We start from the raw sequence: 19,709 nt of genomic DNA on the forward strand, positions 1-19,709 counted from the left end.
GCACTTTGTCTGTAATTCCTAAGGTCGGTTTCACCCAGCGAATAGGAGTCGTGGCACTTTGGTTGTGGAACCCGTACTGAAGTTTAGCACCTAGAAAAAATACAATGTATGTGGAAAGGATTTTGATGAACCCCATCCACTAACAGGAGAAAACATAATTTCTACAGGTTTTGTTGCAGATTTTCACAGTTGATTATAGTTATTTTAGTGTGATAGGTAAAAACTATGGTTAAGGCCCCCTGCACACAGGCGGAAATTCTGCAGCGCGATTTCCCGCAGAATTTTTGCACGCGGTAACATGGCTGCCTATGAGATATTGCTACAGTGTGTTCTGTGCAAAAAATACACTATATCGACATGCTCGTGTGAGCCTGGCCTTAAAATAATGCAAAGCTAGAAGAATAGGGGTGAGCGCCCTGCACACAAGAGCTTACAATCTATAAGGATGTATAAAGGCTTGTTCTGTACAGCCATGGGAATAGAGAGTACTATTATACATCACGCAATGTTAGCAGATCACCAGCCATGGTTGTGTATAGATATGTGAAATGGGAAGAAGGGTCTATAAGGGAGAGTGTAGGAGCGGGGCAGAGATGGCCACTATAGGTAGAGCACTGAGCACTCACAGGCTGTTCACTTTGGCATGTGTTCATCCGTGAAACTCAGATGTTCTTTGTTCGGGGTAACAAAATCACGCAAGATTTGTGTGTTGTGAGATCTGCGTGCTTCTGGCATGGCACTGCGATGCGATGTAGGAAACAAATCACAGCATGTCTTATTGTTTTTCAATGGGGTCGGCAGGAGCATCGCACCACATGCTAGGTGCACATGATGTGGAGTCTCCCGTTAAAAACAATGGAACTCTGCAAACCTCTGACAGATGTGGCAGGAGGACTGCTTCTTCCCCGTAGTAATGTGAGGCTGTTTTGACATGAAAACGCCTCGCATCCTCAGGTAATTCACATGGTTGGGAGCGAGATAAGGGGCGATATTCACAGCCTCATATTGTGCCTGCCCGCGTGAAGTTAGCCTTACGCCTCATGTCCATGGGGAAATCGGGCCCGCACGTATTCCGCATGCAGATCCACAGCGGGTCCCCTCCTGCCCCGCAGACATGAGGCCTCAAAATCGATTATACTTACCTCTCCGGACACTGCGGATCTCCCCTCGGTCGCGGCCAAATCTTCTTTCTTCGGCCTGGCGGATGTGCTCGGCATGTCGGCAGCGTGCATTTTTTTTTTTTAAACTCCTGCTCTTCCGAGGCACAGCACAAATACAGCTGCAGGTGTGCCACGAGACCAGACGGCTTCCACGGAAGCCAAGCACCAAAAGGAGCATGTTGTGGGTGTTTTTCCGCATGTGCAATCCGCGCGTCAGGGAAAAATGACATCCGCAGGTATTTAATTACCTGCGGGTGTCTAGTGATTCCCTATGGACGCTAATCTTGCGTGCGGGGGACGGACTGCGGCCCAGCCATGGGAGGTGGGGGACGGACAGCGGCTCGTCCGTGGGAAGCTGGGGACGGACAGCGGCTCGTCCGTGGGAAGAGGGGGGCGAGCCCGTCCGTGTGGGGCGAGGCACGGACTGCGGCCTGTCAGGGGAACTGCGGCCTCCATGGCGGATGGTAACCAGGACCGAGTGTGCGCCACCAGCCATGAGAGCCCTCGGTGTGTGTTCCGTGGCCTGTAAATAAGCCCCAAGCGGCCGCCACACGGCATCTCACACAGAAAGCACGAGAAGCAGCTTCGTACAGTACAGAGCACAACGGCATCTACCACTGGACCAATCAGAATTTGGGCGGCTGATGACGTCACGCCCCACGGCAACAGCCTCCTAGATCTGCGCCGGGAACCAATCAGAAAATCCCTGTAGAAGAGCTGTCGGCCAATCAGCGCTGAGCAGTGTGGGAGGGGGAGAAAGCGCCAATTCGATGCGTCTCTCTTCTTCGACAAGATGGCGGTAACTGCTTTGTTTCTGGTTGTTGGTGGAGTGCGGGGTCTGTGATCCGGGGGAGGAGTGGTGATTGGCGCTATACGAGTAGGGCGGCCTTCACCGGGTGTCGTAGATTCCGCCGCCGTTGTTATCTGCGGCCTCGCTGCTTCCCGACGCCTTTCACTTGTGTTCTCGTCATATACTCCCGTCTTGCAGGTTCTACGGGGAATGGACGAGCATCGGTGAGCGAGAGGCCGACGACGAGCCGGGCCTGGGAGAGACATGACAGTGGAGCCCATGAGGTAGGCCGTGCTGGGGCCACAGCCGTGGGGGGCATGATTAGTATCACCGGTGACCCAAGGGTGGTGCCTGCTGTGGGGGGAAGCTGCTTGCCGCTGCTCTAACTTCCCGCCCCTCCCCCTCTAAAGAAACCTTCACCCTCAGATTGGGTGACGGCCTTACCTCAGACCTCTGGCCCCCCAGACGCACAAGGTGACGTCCCGTCCGCCGACGGCCGAACACTCGCGGTGTGGTGTCGGACCGCCGGGTGACGTCCCGTCCGCCGACGGCCGAACACTCGCGGTGTGGTGTCGGACCGCCGGGTGACGTCCCGTCCGCCGACGGCCCAACACTCGCGGTGTGGTGTCGGACCGCCGGGTGACGTCCCGTCCGCCGACGGCCCAACACTCGCGGTGTGGTGTCGGACCGCCGGGTGACGTCCCGTCCGCCGACGGCCCAACACTCGCGGTGTGGTGTCGGACCGCCGGGTGACGTCCCGTCCGCCGACGGCCCAACACTCGCGGTGTGGTGTCGGACCGCCGGGTGACGTCCCGTCCGCCGACGGCCCAACACTCGCGGTGTGGTGTCGGACCGCCGGGTGACGTCCCGTCCGCCGACGGCCCAACACTCGCGGTGTGGTGTCGGACCGCCGGGTGACGTCCCGTCCGCCGACGGCCCAACACTCGCGGTGTGGTGTCGGACCGCCGGGTGACGTCCCGTCCGCCGACGGCCCAACACTCGCGGTGTGGTGTCGGACCGCCGGGTGACGTCCCGTCCGCCGACGGCCCAACACTCGCGGTGTGGTGTCGGACCGCCGGGTGACGTCCCGTCCGCCGACGGCCCAACACTCGCGGTGTGGTGTCGGACCGCCGGGTGACGTCCCGTCCGCCGACGGCCCAACACTCGCGGTGTGGTGTCGGACCGCCGGGTGACGTCCCGTCCGCCGACGGCCCAACACTCGCGGTGTGGTGTCGGACCGCCGGGTGACGTCCCGTCCGCCGACGGCCCAACACTCGCGGTGTGGTGTCGGACCGCCGGGTGACGTCCCGTCCGCCGACGGCCCAACACTCGCGGTGTGGTGTCGGACCGCCGGGTGACGTCCCGTCCGCCGACGGCCCAACACTCGCGGTGTGGTGTCGGACCGCCGGGTGACGTCCCGTCCGCCGACGGCCCAACACTCGCGGTGTGGTGTCGGACCGCCGGGTGACGTCCCGTCCGCCGACGGCCCAACACTCGCGGTGTGGTGTCGGACCGCCGGGTGACGTCCCGTCCGCCGACGGCCCAACACTCGCGGTGTGGTGTCGGACCGCTGGACCCACAACCCTGCCGGGTGACGTTCCGTCCTCGGTCCACCGAACCCCCACAATGTAGTGTCAGACTGCCGGCCCCCAGTCCCGCGCAGTAACGACCTGTCTTTGGACCACCCTTGGGAGCCTCAATGAGAAGCCCGCGATCCAGGATTGCAGGAGCACTGATGACCTTAGCGGTGACGTCAGCACTTGTGCAGTCTTTTACCTGCCTGACGGCGCGTGTAGGAGCCCTGCCAGAGGGTAGGCGCATTTCCAGCTGACTTTATATGAAACAATTATTGTTCAAACAAGTAAAAGTGAAGGATGATCATTTGGCTGAAACGAGGGACAAGAAGAGTACACTTCTCGCTCGTTGTTCATGCAGGCTTATAGATCCTCGTTGGCTGCTCGTTCCGCAGAGGCGTAAATTGAAGCTTCTGGGCCCCAATGCAAAACCTGTAACGGGGCCCCCAACTATAATGCTTTATTCATAGTACTGGAGTCTCTGTATGGAGAAGAGATGCCTTATGGGCCTGGGTGCAACCACATCCTCTATAGTTAAGTTCCTGTAAGATGTTCCGTGTTACACATTCACTACTGAATGATTCTGGTTGAACGAGCCAACAACTGATGTGCCTCTAAACAGGCTGAGAGTGAGCTGGCAGAAGCCTCCGATGGTAGAGATATATCTTTATGCCACTGTCTGTCCTGAATAACCTACTAGGTCATAGATCTGAGGTGGGTGGCGGTCTGACACCACGGAGCCCGTCCATCAGCCGTTGGCATTAGAGCAGCTATATACATTGTGGGCGGCACTCAACGGGGCTGCAGATTCTATCCCTATGCTAAGATGCGCTGTAAAGTGGAGAGCCTGGAGAGGTAGTGCTGCTGCGGCAGCGTCCTGAGACAGGTGTGCACAGTCGCAGCAGGGAGCCTGGAGAGGTAGTGCTGCTGCTACTGGGGTGGGGTCCTGGGACAGGTGTGCACAGGCTCAGCGGGGAGCCTGCAGAGGTGCTGCTGCTGGGTCCTTGAACAGGTGTCCACAGGCTCTTTTATTGGGAGGGGGGAGGGGGGTGGGGGCAAACTTTTTCAACTTCAAATGAGAATCTGCTGTCCTACAGCGGAAGATAGCGTGAACGGACGGCTTCCATTGACTGCAATGGAAGCCGGCCGCGCGTACACCCGCGGCAAATAGAGCATGCCGCGGGTGAGGACGGGAGAATTCACGGTGTGGAATTCCGCACCGTGAGCATGGATCTATTAGGTTCAACAGAACCTAATAACTGTGGACAACGCAGCAGGTTTCGCGGCGGAAATCCGTTCGTGGGAAGGAGGCCTTACATTTTAAGGTACAACTTGTCTATATTAGGTCATATACCAATGACCCTCCATTTAAAAGAACCCAATTCTCTGGATGTGTATACAAGTGTGTGTATGTGTGTGTATGTATATGTATATGTATGTATATATATATATGTATATATCTAGAGATGAGCGAACGTACTCGGTAAGGCCGATTTCGCAATCGAGCACCACAATTTTCGAGTACTTCACTACTCAGGTGAAAAGTACTCGGGGGCGCTGTGGGTGAGCGGGGGGTTGCAGAGGGGAGTGGGGGCGAGAGGGAGAGGGAGAGAGCTCCCACCTGTTCCGCGCTGCTACCTCCCGCTCCGCCGTGCCCCCGAGTACTTTTCACCCGAGTAGTGAAGTACTCGAAAATCGCGGTGCTCGATTGCGAAATCGGCCTTACCGAGTACGTTCGCTCATCTCTAATAATTACATAATTTAATTTTGATTCTTGAGTCATAGCTTTCCATACATCCCAATAGCAGGGGAACAATGGGTGCTAGAATGACTATAGGATCCGACTAGACAAAGTATCTCCCATGGGAACATCTAGGCCCTTGGAAAGGCCCATTTAGATACGATTATCGCTCAAAAGATGTCGCTCAAGCGACTTTTGAGCGATAATCGTTGTCATTTACAGTGCAAGATGATCGCTCAAGATAAGCGATCACCTTGCACTGCCAGCGGAGGATGCAGAAGACAAACGGGGTGTCCCCGCTTGTCTTCTGCATACAGCTGTTCCCCTGCGCCAAGCGCTCGGAGCAGAGGATGCGGAAGACAACACCCCGCTTGTCTTCTGCATCCAGATGTTTTCTGCACGGAGCTGGACCGCTCTGTTCTTCATACTCAGCCCTTGATAAGGGAGCGAAATACAGCTGAAACAATAGTATCAGCTGTATCCCGGTGTTAATTTCCTGATAAGGCTCATTGTCGTCTTTCAGTGTGAGCGATGGGCTAACGAAAACTACACGATGTAAGTGCAGTTGCACACGATTATCGCTCAAAAGACAGCTTTTGAGCGATCGTTGTCTAAATGGGCCTTAACAGCTGGAGACTGAGATCCATGCTAAATATTTGAGACTGTTATAAAAGTTGCTTTTCTGTTTGCAGCAATAGAAAAGAAAGCTGGGTAAGGTGGATGCTGCCTTTATGACAGAAATATTGCGATATATTTTTATTGCCAAAAATGCATTAGGCCGGCTTTACATGGGCGATAAAATCACGCGAGGTTTGTGCGTTTTGAGACTCATAAATATGAACCCCATTCTTTTGAATGGGGTCATGGACATGAGTAATGTTCTCCTGCATAGCACTGCGATGCAGGAAACAAATCGCAGCGTGTCCTATCTAGCAGTGAGATCTTGCATCGTAGTCCCATTGTTTTCAATGTGGTGGGAGGCAGCAACACCAGCCCCATTGAAAACAATGGGAGAACGCTGCGGCTGTGACAGTTGCGCCGAGGGATTCCCTGCATCTTCAAAGTGATGCCAGGCTGTTTTTACACAAAAACACCTCACATCCACAGGGATTTCACATGTGTGGGGCGCGATATGGCGGTAGGATTCATAGCCCTATATCGCACCCACCGGTGTGAAGCTAGCCTTCAAGTGCTGTCATGAGTGTTGACAAAGTACTGGAACATTTTCTCTACGTGGTAACTAACCTGGAACTTTCCAAACTTCTTTCCAAGGTCACGTGTCTGTCTAAGGCCACAGGGTTCAGTATTGGGCCCCATTCTTTTCAATATATTTATCAAAGACCTGACAGAGGGACTGCACAGTAAAATATCAATATTTGCAGATGACACAAAATTATACAATATAATCAATGCAACGGAGGACAAGGTACGGCTACAAACGGACCTACATAAGCTGGGGGCTTGGGAAGAAAAATGCCAAATGAAGTTCAATGTTGATAAATGTAAGGTTATGCACATGGGCAGGGGAAACGGATGTCACCAATAAACACTAAATGGGGTACTGCTGGGGAATAGTGATACGGAAAAAGACCTGGTGGTACTAGTGGATTGTAGACTAAACTGGAGTAACTAATGCAAGTCAACTGCTGCAAAAGCTAATAAAGTCTTGGGGTGCATTAAAAGAGGTATAGGGGCGAGGGACGAGAACATTATCCTCCCACTATATAAGGCACTTGTCAGGCCTCACATGGAATACTGCGCACAGTTCTGGTCACCGGTGCTCAGGAAAGATGTTACAGTATTGGAGGGGGTTCAAAGAAGGGCAACTAAATTAATACATGGAATGAGAGGACTGCAATACCTAGAGAGGCTATCCAAATTGGGATTATTTACCCTGGAAAAAAGACGGCTAAGGGGCGACCAAATAACTATGTATAAATACATGAGGGGACAATACAAGGATCTCTCCCATCATCTGTTTATACTCAGGACTGCGACAGTAACTAGAGGGCATCCTCTACGTCTAGAAGAAAGCAGGTTTCATCACCAAAATAGAAAAGGGTTCTTTACTGTAAGAACTGTTGGATGTAGAACTCTCTGCCTGAGGATGTGGTGATTGCAAAATCTATAGAGGAGTTTAAAAGGGGACTTGATGTCTTTCTAGAGCGGAAGGATATTTTAGGATATAAATCTTAGGTTAATTGTTAATCCGGGTATACAGGCAGGTAGGAACTATTAGAGGTTGATCCAGGGATTAGTTTGATTGCCATTAGGGAGTCGGGAAGGAATTTTTCCCCTAAAAGTGCTAATTGGCTCCTGCCTCTTTTTTTTTTTTTTTGCTTTCCTCTGGATCAACAACACAGGAGGATAAACAGGCTGGATTAGATGGACACTGTCTTCATTCGGCCTTACATACTATGTTACTATGACCTGTGATGTAGAAATAGGGGAAAATCCTGCTCAGGGATGGGCATGCAGATGGCAGCTCGCTGGATGTGGAGGTTGTGCTTCTAGTGATGCTTTCCCTAGGTGCATGACAGCAAGTAGGGCTGCAGTAACCGGAAGTGTTGTGGCTCTGGCTGGCCAGCTGTGGGGTCCGAGCTTCCCATTGTGGGCGCACTGGAAGCGAGGAAGTGCGTGGATGAGTGCGAGCCAGGATGGTGGTATGGCCTTCTCTAATAGGGTGCTCATAGAAAGCCGAAATGTGGTGGCAAGAAGGGAAGTTTGCAATAAAATAATAGTTTTTCATTACATAAAAAACATCTTTGGCTTGTTCATTCATCGTTCGGATAAACCAGCACTCGTTCTGTCGCTCTCACTTATACAGCGAATGACAACCACTTCAAGGATTTCTCATTTGAACGAGCCAACAATGTATTTGCCGGTGTAAACAGGCTACCCGAGCGAACTCGGACATAGTTTTTGTTGAATTGATAAATAAGCTCATCTAAACGGACCTTTAGGCTCTAGGGCAGGATAATGGAAAAAAGCTATATAGATTCTGAAAATGGCGACACCTTTATTGAAAGGTTTTTGTAGTACCTTGGATGTAGATCAGCCCAGGGTTAGATGTTTGGGGATCTCAGGGCTAGAAAAAACAAACCCTTTTTTCTGTAAACTCTAATCTTAACCTCTTGAGGACCAGGCAGTTTATAAGCGCAGGACGTCTTTTAGGCCCCCTGTCCATGGGCGTTGCGGTAGCCACTGCCCGGGAGCAGGAGCCGCAGACGGATGTCCTCTGTTAGCCTAAGCTGACAGGCTGACCGTGGAGGATCACGACAATTCGCAGCATGCTGCCAATTGCTGCTCGTGAGCGGAGAATCGCAATGATTCTGTTTGACAGTGGGCTTGGGCTTTCCATAGCAACACTAAGGAAAGCTTCAGACGGTGTGATTCACTGGCGATTTACTGCCGGTGAAATCATGGCTGTGGACAGGGCGCCTTAGGGATTTTACCCAGGTGGTGGTTTTAGTGATTTATTTTTTACATTTTTTTTTTTTCCTTCAGTTAGCTTTTTTTCACTGACTTTTTTTTTTTTTTTTTTTGGTGTTTTTTTTAAGAATTCATATATTACAATAAAGTAAATGAATGGGTTCCCTGTACCTTCAATGTAACCTTGGATTACAGGTTGTATACAGCAACAGTCTTGGTTTACATTGTGATTGGTCTTATTTTTTATGTATATATTTCTATTCTGTAATTTTTTTTAAAACCTATTTTTGTAACTTTATGTATTTTATTACACCCCATGATGTCATGCAAGACCTCTGGGTTATTACATACTTTTCCACTGTAGCGGGGGGGATCCATAGGAGCCCAGTTAAAGGGAAAACATCCCCCATAAGTGACAATACTCAATGGCAGAGCTGATCTGGGTCTGAAGGACTCTGCAGCTCTGCTGTCACAGTGGGAACCCAGCTGTCACAGTGGGAACCCAGCCGTCACATGATCGGGTTGCAGGGTGGAAGTAATACTTTCATTTTTTTAGTACATAGCGCTCATTCTTTGGCTGTGTCTGACACCTAGGGATCTGACCTGATCCTGCCTAATTACCAGAGCAGAGGCTTTAATCCTGCCTCATATTTCTACTATCAGCGGGGATTAAAGTCCAGGACCAAGAGGCTAGTACTATTCAAAATAATATTGCTGCTCTGTGGCACCATCTATGGTCCTCTGCATAAGTCAACTACAAAAGTATTTGAAACTCAGAATGTCTCATGAGGATATTCTAGTCCTGTTCTTGAAGATAGTTGCTGGTTTTCTTGTGGAAGAGTTTACAGAACCCATAGGATTTAGTGCTGAAGTGGGCGCACTAACTAACTCAACGCGTAGGGTTTCCTATGGTTAAACTATGGTCAGGGACACCATCTCCAAGAATAAATAATGTGCTATAGGTTTTCATGAGAAAGCAATAGATAAAAAGCGTCTTTCAGAGGACAAGCCATCTAAGAAACAGCCGTTCTTACCTAGATTTCGCTCTCCCTCCAAATATTTTAAAGGCAAAGGCAAAACTTGGCGTTGGAATTGCCCCCTGAGGTGGATGCGGAAGAGGCACAGGTTTCCTTCTCCATTCCAACACAGGAACCTCAAGCAAATGGTGATGCAATCCTACGGGGAGAAAGATTATCGAATCGTCTTGCTGGAAAGTAATCCAGAACCCATGAGAAACTGGTTACAAGATAGACCCCCCCCTTCTCCCTGAAGATGAACGGCCACTTGACGACTCTTTTGGTACTCTGGGATAGATCATACATTTTTAAAAATCAGAATTTAAATCCTTAAGACAAAGGCCTATTTCTAGGAGTTCTGCTGCATTCAAAGGCACAATGCACCCTCATCCTGGAGAACAAGAGAATGTAAAAATGGTATCAAAAATATCCTTTGTTCCAAACGCTGCAATAAGCCCAGCTACACACGGGTGTATTTGCACGCAGTATGCAGTAAATAGAATGTTTTTTTTTTTCCTGTTTTTGTTTTTTTTAATGGGTCTGTTCAAATGCATTTAATGGGTTCCTGGTAGTGCAACAAAAATACAGCGTGCTCTATTTACCTGCACAGTTGCACACCAAAGGTCCGTATAGAAATCAACTAGGATGCGCACGTGCAATACGCTAGGAGATGAGTGGAACTGCCTAATTGTGCAGGGAGAAGAACACCTCTTGAACTCAACTAATTGGCCATTTCAATGGCTGGATTGTTTATTTCTTGGTATGTGCAAAATGCACATGCCTAGCGCATGGAAAAAGTGCAGTAAAATACCTCGATGAGTGAGCAAAAAACACGTTTGTGCCGCTAAATCGCAGTGCTCTTCAGTGTGCAAATGTGTATATGCTTGTGTGAAGCTGGCCCAAGCTCATTCCAGAACTTTACAGCAAATGTTTCTGTCCTCCTTGGGATAAAAAAAAAACACCTTTTAAACAAAAGGATATGAGTGACTTCAGAAGTAAAACTTTCCCTTTTGTTGCGGAAAGAGGGTCTCAAATTTATCGAAGGAGTAGAAAGGGTTTGAGAACCTCTCGACAGTAACCACGGGTGCGAGTGAAGCTGGATGAGGAGCCATCTTTCAAAACCAAATTATACATGGAATCTGGTCAAGAGAGATCAGAGTAATGGAATTGAATTATCAAATCGCTGACATCTCGAGGACTATTTTGACTAGAACATCGACTGAAAAATCATCATATAAAAATTCTGACACCATTTGTACAGTCTTCTTTTTTTTTTTTTTTGTCTTTTCTCAGGCATCAAGAAGGAACAAGAGCCAATTTCTGCAAAATCTAGCAGGAAAAGTCTTCTTAGCAGGAAAATCTGTCTGGCCCATATTGGCAATGTATTTAGAAGAGGAAAAGAACATTACAGTTGAAAACTGGCTACATCCAGTGTACATATAAAGAAAAAAAATAAACGAAATTCTGCAACTGTAGAAGCTCAGATCTTGCAGATTTACTAGATTCAGATAATACAATGATTCTTGCTTTTATTATAAGAATGCTAAGACAAAGGTCGCACTTTATAGGTTCAGGTAGCAACCTTGTCTAGTTTTTATGGGGTACCATTATCAAATAGACTTTAGAAATCTGGAAGTAAATTTATCTATTGATTAAGGCCCCCTAGGAGATCTAATATAGCGTATGGGATCCTTATACGGTTGTCTTGGGGTTAACTGATACTCTTTTTGAACTCTTGTCTACAAGTGACAAATGCCTAATTATGGGAGGTGGTGTTTTTAGTGGCAATCACAACTGCCCGTAGAGTGGTAGAAGTACAAGCCGTCTCCAATAATTTATGAAACGTCTGCAAGACAAAATGAGCAAACTAGGTCCTCCCTTTTTTTTGTGACAAAGCGAATAATAGAGTTCGAAATATATAATCCTCTGCCCTAGACAGGCAAGGATGGGCGAAGCACTTGTCCGGCTTTCTTATGCACACTGTATTGCATGGATCTGTACTCTACATGCTGCTCCTACTGGCTGGCGCTGCTCATGTGGTCAGCACTGGCCAATCAGTGTCTTAGTCTAATTTTACCTAATATACCATGTGCATCAGGTAATCAGAGAAGCTGGTCCGACCATCTTTCTTCAGGATCGGAGGGTTACTTAAACGGGTACAACATTTTTGGAGACAAAACAATTTATCCAATATGGGGGAAAATGAAAGGTGTGTAAAAGCATGCTCACAAATGTAATGAAAGCCTCCATTGAAGAGGCATATACAATTCAAGGGAAATCTGCTATTAAAGCTCATTTTACCGGAGTGGTTTCTTCATCCTGGTCTGAGAAATGGGAAGCAGGTTTCTCTTAAGCAGATTTTTAAGGCCGCTAAGTGGGCCAGCCCAAATACCTTCATTAGACATTACAGACTTAATAGCCAAGTAAACAAAGACACGCCTTTTGGACTGAAAGTGTTACAAGCAGTTGTCACTTCCTAGATGACTTATCTGTTAATTCTTTATTGAGTGCTGTTATGACTGGGCCGAAGGGCATTCTTTTTACCGTTGAGTTTTGATGAGTTTTTCACAACGGCACCCTAGTTACTCCTGCTGACTACACCAATACTATGGACACTTTGGATAGGTGTTGCTCTCTTCTTATACAGTAGTAATACAAACACTGGGCTGGTTCTGGGAGTTGGGATTATTTAATCTCTATATTCCTGTCCCTGCGGAGAAACCCTCTCCATTGGAGGCTGTCCTGAAGGACTCGTGAAAACTCAATTGACTATGAAGAGAATTCCAATTTTTTTTTTTTTTTTTTTTTTTAAACTTGATTCAGGGCTGGTCTCCCATCTGCAGAGAGATATGCTACACAATCCTGGACAAAATGGGGTGCTGTGCTGCTTTGTATGGGAAAAATGCCAGACAGCATGATGGGAACCCAATGGACCCCGTATCGGTGCTCATTCACACACGTGATTTTTGGCGTGTATTATGGCCTCATTATACACGGTGAATGGAGTCAATGAAAGTACATAGGCTTCCATTGATCTATTCAGATAAGCGTGTAAATGTGCGTGAACAAGACTTAGCTTTTGCAGCAGCTGACTGGCATTGATTTTGCTCCAGTTAAATCTACAGTAAACTAGTACCCAAGTCTTTTTCCGGATCACTATTCCCTAGCAGTACCCCATTTAGTGTATATTGGTGGCATTCGTTTCTCCTGCCCATGCGCATAACCTTACATTTATCAATATTGAACTTCATTTGCCATGTTTCTACCCAAGCACCCAGTTTATCTAGGTCAATTTGCACCTGTACATTACCCTCCGTTGTATTATCTGTTTTTTTTTTTTTTTGTATCACCTGCAAATATTGATATTTTACTGTGCAGTCCCTCTATCAGGTCATATTGATATTTAACAGAATGGGGCCTAGTACTGAACCCTGTGGCATCCCACTAGCAACAGTGGCCCAAGCAGAGTACAAACCATTTATTACCATCCTCTGCTTTCCATCTCCGAGCCATTTCTTTACCCAGATGCACACTTTCTCGGCCAGACTGAGCTGTCTCATTTTGTATATCAACCTATTAAGCGGCACAGTGTCAAATGCTTTAGAGAAATCCAGATATACAAGATCAATAGACTCTCCCAGGTCCAGCACAGAACTTACTTCATTGTAGAAGCTGATCAAATTGCCCCCCCCCCCCCCTCATGAACCCATGCTGATGAGGGTTTATACAGTTGCTTTCATTGAGTTATTCCAGGATGGCATCTCTCAGAAGCCCTTCAAATTTTATTTCAGTTATTGAAGTGAGACTTGCCAGCCTGAAGTTACCAGACTCTCTTTGTGACCCCTTTTTATATATTGGAACCACAATGGCAATACACCAATCCGGTGGTACAACCCTGGTCACAAGAGTCCCTGAATATAAGAAATAGCGTAACATTTCTTTTTCCTTCGTGAATACACTTGAGAAAAAAATATTTGATAAAATTGCCTTTTCTCCCATCACCATCTTTGATTTTCTCCTGCATTATTTGTTAAGGGGCCAGTGGTCTCAGTACAAATCCTTTTTACTGTTTATATAATTGAAAAATAGTATAGGGTTCTTTTGGCTCTCTTTGGTGATCAGTCTTTCTGCCTCCTCCTTGCCAGTTTTGATCTTACATAATTTGTTCTTTTCCCTCTGATTTTAGCGCTTCTTTACTGCCTCCTTGTTTCAGTAGTTTAGGCGCTTTTCTTTTTTTCGTTTATTGCCCCCTTACAGTCTTGTCTAGCCAAATTGATTTCCCTTTACTTGTAGTTTTAATTTTGAAATGGTATGAACTGCTCACGATGTATTTAGGATGTTTTTAAACTTCTCCATTTTGTCGTCTGTACTGATATTTTTGAGGTTGTTGTCCCGCCACCTGCACCCCTGAAATTCTGTCCTGTTTATTTTGTTAAGTCCAGGATGGCCCTCCCTCAAGTCAGCTCCCGTACAAGTTAGGTAAGATAGTTATCTTTAATTGTTCTCAAGAACTTATCGCCCTTGTGAGATTCCCACGTTTCGTCTTCCCATATTATATCGGGATAATTCAAGTCCCCCATAATTATTTAATTGCGGTTTGATCCATTTCCTATTTGTATTAAGTTTTTTTAGCTTCTTCTGCTTTTGGTGGCCTTTAGAAAACCTCTATCAGGATTTTTTTCCCCTCGCTGTATTTCTACGCACAGGGATTCCACACATTCATCTCCTACACCTATATCATCTTTGGTAGCTTTGGCATTAAAGGGGTTGTCTCGCGGCAGCAAGTGGGGTTATACACTTCTGTATGGCCATATTAATGCACTTTGTAATGTACATCGTGCATTAAATATGAGCCATACAGAAGTTATTCACTTACCTGCTCCGTTGCTAGCGTCCCCGTCACCATGGATCCGTCTAATTCTGATGTCTTCTGGCGTTTTTAGACGCGCTTGCGCAGTCCGTGCTTCTGGCTGGTGATTGGGGCCGCTCGTGCCGGAGATCTGGTCACCGCGTCATCGTAGCTCCGCCCCGTCACGTGTGCCGATTCCAGCCAATCAGGAGGCTGGAATCGGCAATGGAACGCACAGAGCCCATGGTGCACCATGGGAGAAGACCCGCGGTGCACCATGGGAGAAAACCGCAGTGCATCCCTGGGAAAGGACCGGCGGCCATCTTAGGGAGAAGATTTTTATAACTCCATATTTCGTCGGATCGGTGAGTAGCAAGCGGTTTAAAAAACGCTTTAAATTGCTATTTTATGCCAGGGGGGTGACGGGGAATGGGGTAATGTAAAATTTTGATGTTTGCCGCGAGACAACCCCTTTAAGTAGGATTTACCATACAGACATATTCCCCTTTATGGCTCCAACAATCTCTTCTGAAGAGATTGTAACCCTGTAAGTTCACTGCCCAATCGCACTTATCAAGCCATGTTTCCGTTATTCTTACTGTATCGTAATTTTCTTCATACGTTCTTTCTTTCAAGCTCATCCACTTTACTGTTCGGACTTCCTGCAACTTTGTCTTTGGTGTCAATGTGTATCATGACCACTGGATCCTCACCAGCCCCTCCCAGTAATGTTAGCTCAATCCGCGATGTATCGAACTCAAGCATGAGGAAGACAACACACCGTTCGGCGATCCCAGTCTTTGTGGCAGTTTGCCCTGTCTGTCCCCCTAATAATTGAGTCTCCCACTGCTAGGACCTGTCTAGTCTTCCCTTCTTACTGGAGCAGACCTCCCTTGCCCCTGCCCCCCCCCCCTCCCCCGGCGGTCAGAGGCCATGTTGTGCTGCAGCAAAGCTCACTCAGTAGTGGCGTCCCCCTCATCTGCCAACTTTACAAACTTGTTGGGGTGTGGTTCACAATCTATTGTGCTTCCTAAGGCCTCCCTCACACAGGGCGTTTTGTACAGCATTTAGTGCTGCATTTTCAGCCCAGCGCTAAACGCTGTACAAGGCTCCCAGTCATTTCAATGGGCGCTCACACAGACCTGAAAACGCAGTGCCTTCCAACGCGGCGCTTTGACAGCGATGCATGTTCTATTTTTGGGTGTTTTCAGCTCTGCGTCACCCATTGAAATGAATGGGAAGTGGTTTCAGCTCTGATTGGCTGAGACAGTCAATGAAGGACTGTGATCATCTCTGCCCCGATTAGCGGCAGAGACCAGCGGCCGCATCCCGGACTGCAGCGGCTAGGTGAGTATTGCTTTTTTTTTTTTCTTTTCAGCATCCTTGGCTGCGTTTTCAGCTGTGCTGAAAAGGCAGGCAAAACGCTAGCATAATGTATGCCAGCGCTGCTGAAACCGGGCGGAATTTGCAGTAAACGCAGAGTTGCTGCGTCTTTGCAAACGCCATGTGCGAGGGAGGCTTTAGTTCCTAAAGAGCCCAGCGGTCTTTAGAATACTTACTTTGACGTACAGCCAGGACTACTTACTTTGACGTACAACCAGGACTCTTCCTAGAGCTGCTGACCCACCAAACTAAGGGGGAGAGGGGTCTTGTAAGAGAGGTGACCAACAACCCAACAGTCACTCTGGCTGAGCTCCAAAGGTCCTGTGTGCAGATGAGAGAAACTTCCAGAAGGACCCGACCCAGCTCCTGCAGGGACCAGCGCATACTCACTCGCACCCCGCAGCTCCGGCTCTTTCATGTGCAGACCGGCGCCGGGTGAGTGACGAGCCCCGCACAGAAATAGGACCTGCCGCGGTTTGTTTGCCGCGCGAGATTTCGCGCGGCCAAACCGCGGCCGTCTGCATAGGATTGCGTTTGTTAACACAGTCCTATGCAGGCTTGCAACGGCAGAAATTCAGCAGGAAATCCCGCCGTGGAATTTCCGCCTGTGTCCAGGGGGCCTAAGACACATGAAAGTCACCTGTGAGGAACAAGATTCTCTGCTCTGAAGACCCAAGATGGAACTTTTTGGCCTCCAAGTGTTCTGTCTGGAGGAAGCCAGGCACCACTCAAGACCGGCCCAATGCCATCCCTACAGTGATGCCTGGTGGTGGAGCATAATGCTGGGGTAGGGGAGACCAGTTATAGTGGATGGAAACAGGCGCCGCTCATCACCTGCCCAATAGCTGGGGGAGGGGAGACCGGTCAAGGTGGATGGAAGGCTGAATGAAGCAAAGTACACAGATGATGACAACCTGATCCGGAGCACAATGGACCTCAGACTGGGCAGAAGGGTCACCTTCCAACAAAACAGTGACTCTTAGACCCCAGCCAAGAGCACACAAAAGTGCGGACAACTCCTGTGAATGTCATTGAGAAGGCCAGCCAGAGCCCTGAACCCAAAGGGACACCTTTGGAAAGACCTGACAATGGCTGTCTGCAGACGGCCCCCACCCAACCTGACAGAGGGCAGAAAAACCAAATCATGGGGTGCAAGCCTTGTGGCATCATCCCCAAGAAGCCTAAAGCCTGGAATCGCTGCCAAAACAGGCTTCAACTAAGTACTGAGTACAGGGGTGTGAATACTTATGGCATCATTTCTCGCGTTCTGTTATTTGTCAGTATGGGCTACTGAGTGCAGGGTGAGGGGGAAAAAATTGAATTTTTCTTTTCTTAAATTTGCATAAGACCACAGCAAAGGATGTAAAAGTAAATGCGTCTGAAGACTTCCCAGACCCTGTATGTATGTATGTGATAAATATATTTCTCAAGTCTTCTCCTTTCGATGTATGAAAGAAAATGCAGTGGGATTGTGCCTTTCCTGCAAGCTGATGTTTGTGTTCACCTGGTGGATGAATTTGGAAGTACGCTTTTCCGCCATTTCAATTCGGTCAGCAAGTCACAAAATGTCTGCCTAGAGGTGAACCTTGGCTTCCTTGTGTTCTAGCTCTATCTGGTGCTGTGCATTACCAGACGTGGCAACAAATTGGAGGAATGCTTTATTAATCAGTCTACTTTAATCTGCCAGTACATAATGTAGTGTTTTAGTTGTTAAGAGGTATTCTGCGCATTTAACACTGGATGGATCAGCTGTAGGTGATTTGGTGGGGGTCTGTGGCTTGGGACCTTCAGTGATCACCTGATCTCAGTCCCTGCGCTCACTGCAGCGGAGCTGGGCATCTTCATGAGTGTCGGAGCTGGGAGTGCTATAAAAGGTATAGCTGCCGTTGAGTAACTATTGTTGACCAAGCCTAAGGATAGGTCATCAGTACTAAAAGGGTTAAGTGCCCTGAAAACACCTAATATTGATGCCAAAGTAAATCTAACATTTTTGTTCCTCCTTTTAGTAAAAACAAGTTAAATACATTGGTGCAGAAGCTTCATGAATTTTTAGCTCACTCCTCTGAAGAATCTGAGGACACAACTTCTCCTACAAGACAATTTGAGGGCAAGATTGCAGGTAAGATGCAGGCTGTTTAACCCCTTAATGCTCCATGATATGCAGTTATGTCGTTTGAGGTTCAGGATTTGTATGGCTCTAACCCACTCCATACAATGCGGGTGTCAAGTTGACTCCCTCCCACAACACTCCGATCAGCAGTGCCACTGAGCAGAGCTGTTAACCCTTTAATTCTAACAGTGGCAATTAAATACTTCAGTCAATGTTCGGGGGTCCCAGACACACCCCCACCCCTCCGTGATGAGATTGCGGCGTACCATGTGCTTGCCATGCCAGATAGAGGGCCTTCTGAAAGCACTCAGGGCTGCCCTGTCAGATCGCGGTATGATGTAATACTGGGGTATTACATCACAATGCAGGAGCGATCAAACCATCACAAGTTCTTGTTATTACTGAAAAAATAGAAGGTATAGTAAAATAACTTTATTCTGGGAGGAATTATAGATTATCAGGTCACTTTTGCTGCATTGTGTACACCAGGGGTGTCAAACTCATTTTCACCAGGGGCCACATCGGGCTTAGGGTGAACTTCAAAGGGCCGATTGTAAGACATTACAGTAAGGCCTCGTTCACACAAGGGTATTTGCGTACATAATATGCAGTGAATAGAAGCCATTGATTTTAATGAGTTCATTCACATATTATATATAGTATATTTTCACACAGCATGACCTGTTTTGTTGCGTACTACGCACCGCAATAGGCCACTGAAGTGAATGGGCCGCGCAAATAGTGGCCTCAGTAAAAATATTGACACCCACAGTGGGCCCCAGTAGTAATAGCGAGCCCCACAGTGGGCCCCAGTAGTAATAGCGAGCCCCTGTAGTAATAGCGAGCCCCACAGTAATATATACTCCCTCACTAGTAATAACCCCTCAGCAACATCATCCCCAGCAGCAGTAATATTAACACCCCCCCCCCCCAGCAGCATTAAAGGAGATGTCCCGAGGCAGCAAGTGGGTCTATACACTTCTGTATGGCCATAATAATGCACTTTGTAATGTACATTGTGCATTAATTATGAGCCATACAGAAGTTATAAAAAGTTTTATACTTACCTGCTCCGTTGCTAGCGTCCTCGTCTCCATGGAGCCGACTAATTTTTGGCCTCCGATGGCCAAATTAGCCGCGCTTGCGCAGTCCGGGTCTTCAGCAGTCTTCTATGGAGCCGCTCGTGCCAGAGAGCGGCTCCGTGTAGCTCCGCCCCGTCACGTGCCGATTCCAGCCAATCAGGAGGCTGGAATCGGCAGTGGACCGCACAGAAGAGCTGCGGTCCACGAAGGTAGAAGATCCCGGCGGCCATCTTCAGCAGGTGAGTATGAAGACGCCGGACCGCCGGGATTCAGGTAAGCGCTGTGCGGGTGGTTTTTTTAACCCCTGCATCGGGGTTGTCTCGCGCCGAACGGGGGGGGGGTTAAAAAAAAAAAAACCCGTTTCGGCGCGGGACATCTCCTTTAACATAAATTAACTCTCCCTCAGCAGCATTAACATAAATTAACTCTCCCTCAGCAGCATTAACATAAATTAACTCTCCCCCAGCAGCATTAACATAAATTAACTCTCCCCCAGCAGCATTAACATAAATTAACTCTCCCCCAGCAGCATTAACATAAATTACCCCCCCCCCCAGCAGCAGTAATATTAA

At 48.1% G+C, this 19,709-nt stretch overlaps 1 protein-coding gene across 1 annotated transcript in view; it reads left to right on the top strand.

Moving 5' to 3' along the window:
• Positions 1–1,919: 1,919 nt before the first annotated feature.
• ATRX (ATRX chromatin remodeler) overlaps positions 1,920–19,709 on the top strand; it is a 263,566-nt gene continuing 245,776 nt past the window's right edge. The window contains exons 1-2 of the mRNA XM_066582073.1: positions 1,920–2,234; positions 17,952–18,064. Coding sequence (XP_066438170.1) covers positions 2,215–2,234; positions 17,952–18,064 — 133 coding nt within the window. The 5' untranslated portion in view covers positions 1,920–2,214. The remainder of the gene's footprint in view (positions 2,235–17,951; positions 18,065–19,709) is intronic.

Source organism: Eleutherodactylus coqui, chromosome 10 (genome assembly GCF_035609145.1).
Source record: "Eleutherodactylus coqui strain aEleCoq1 chromosome 10, aEleCoq1.hap1, whole genome shotgun sequence".
Classification (NCBI taxonomy): Eukaryota; Metazoa; Chordata; class Amphibia; order Anura; family Eleutherodactylidae; genus Eleutherodactylus; species Eleutherodactylus coqui.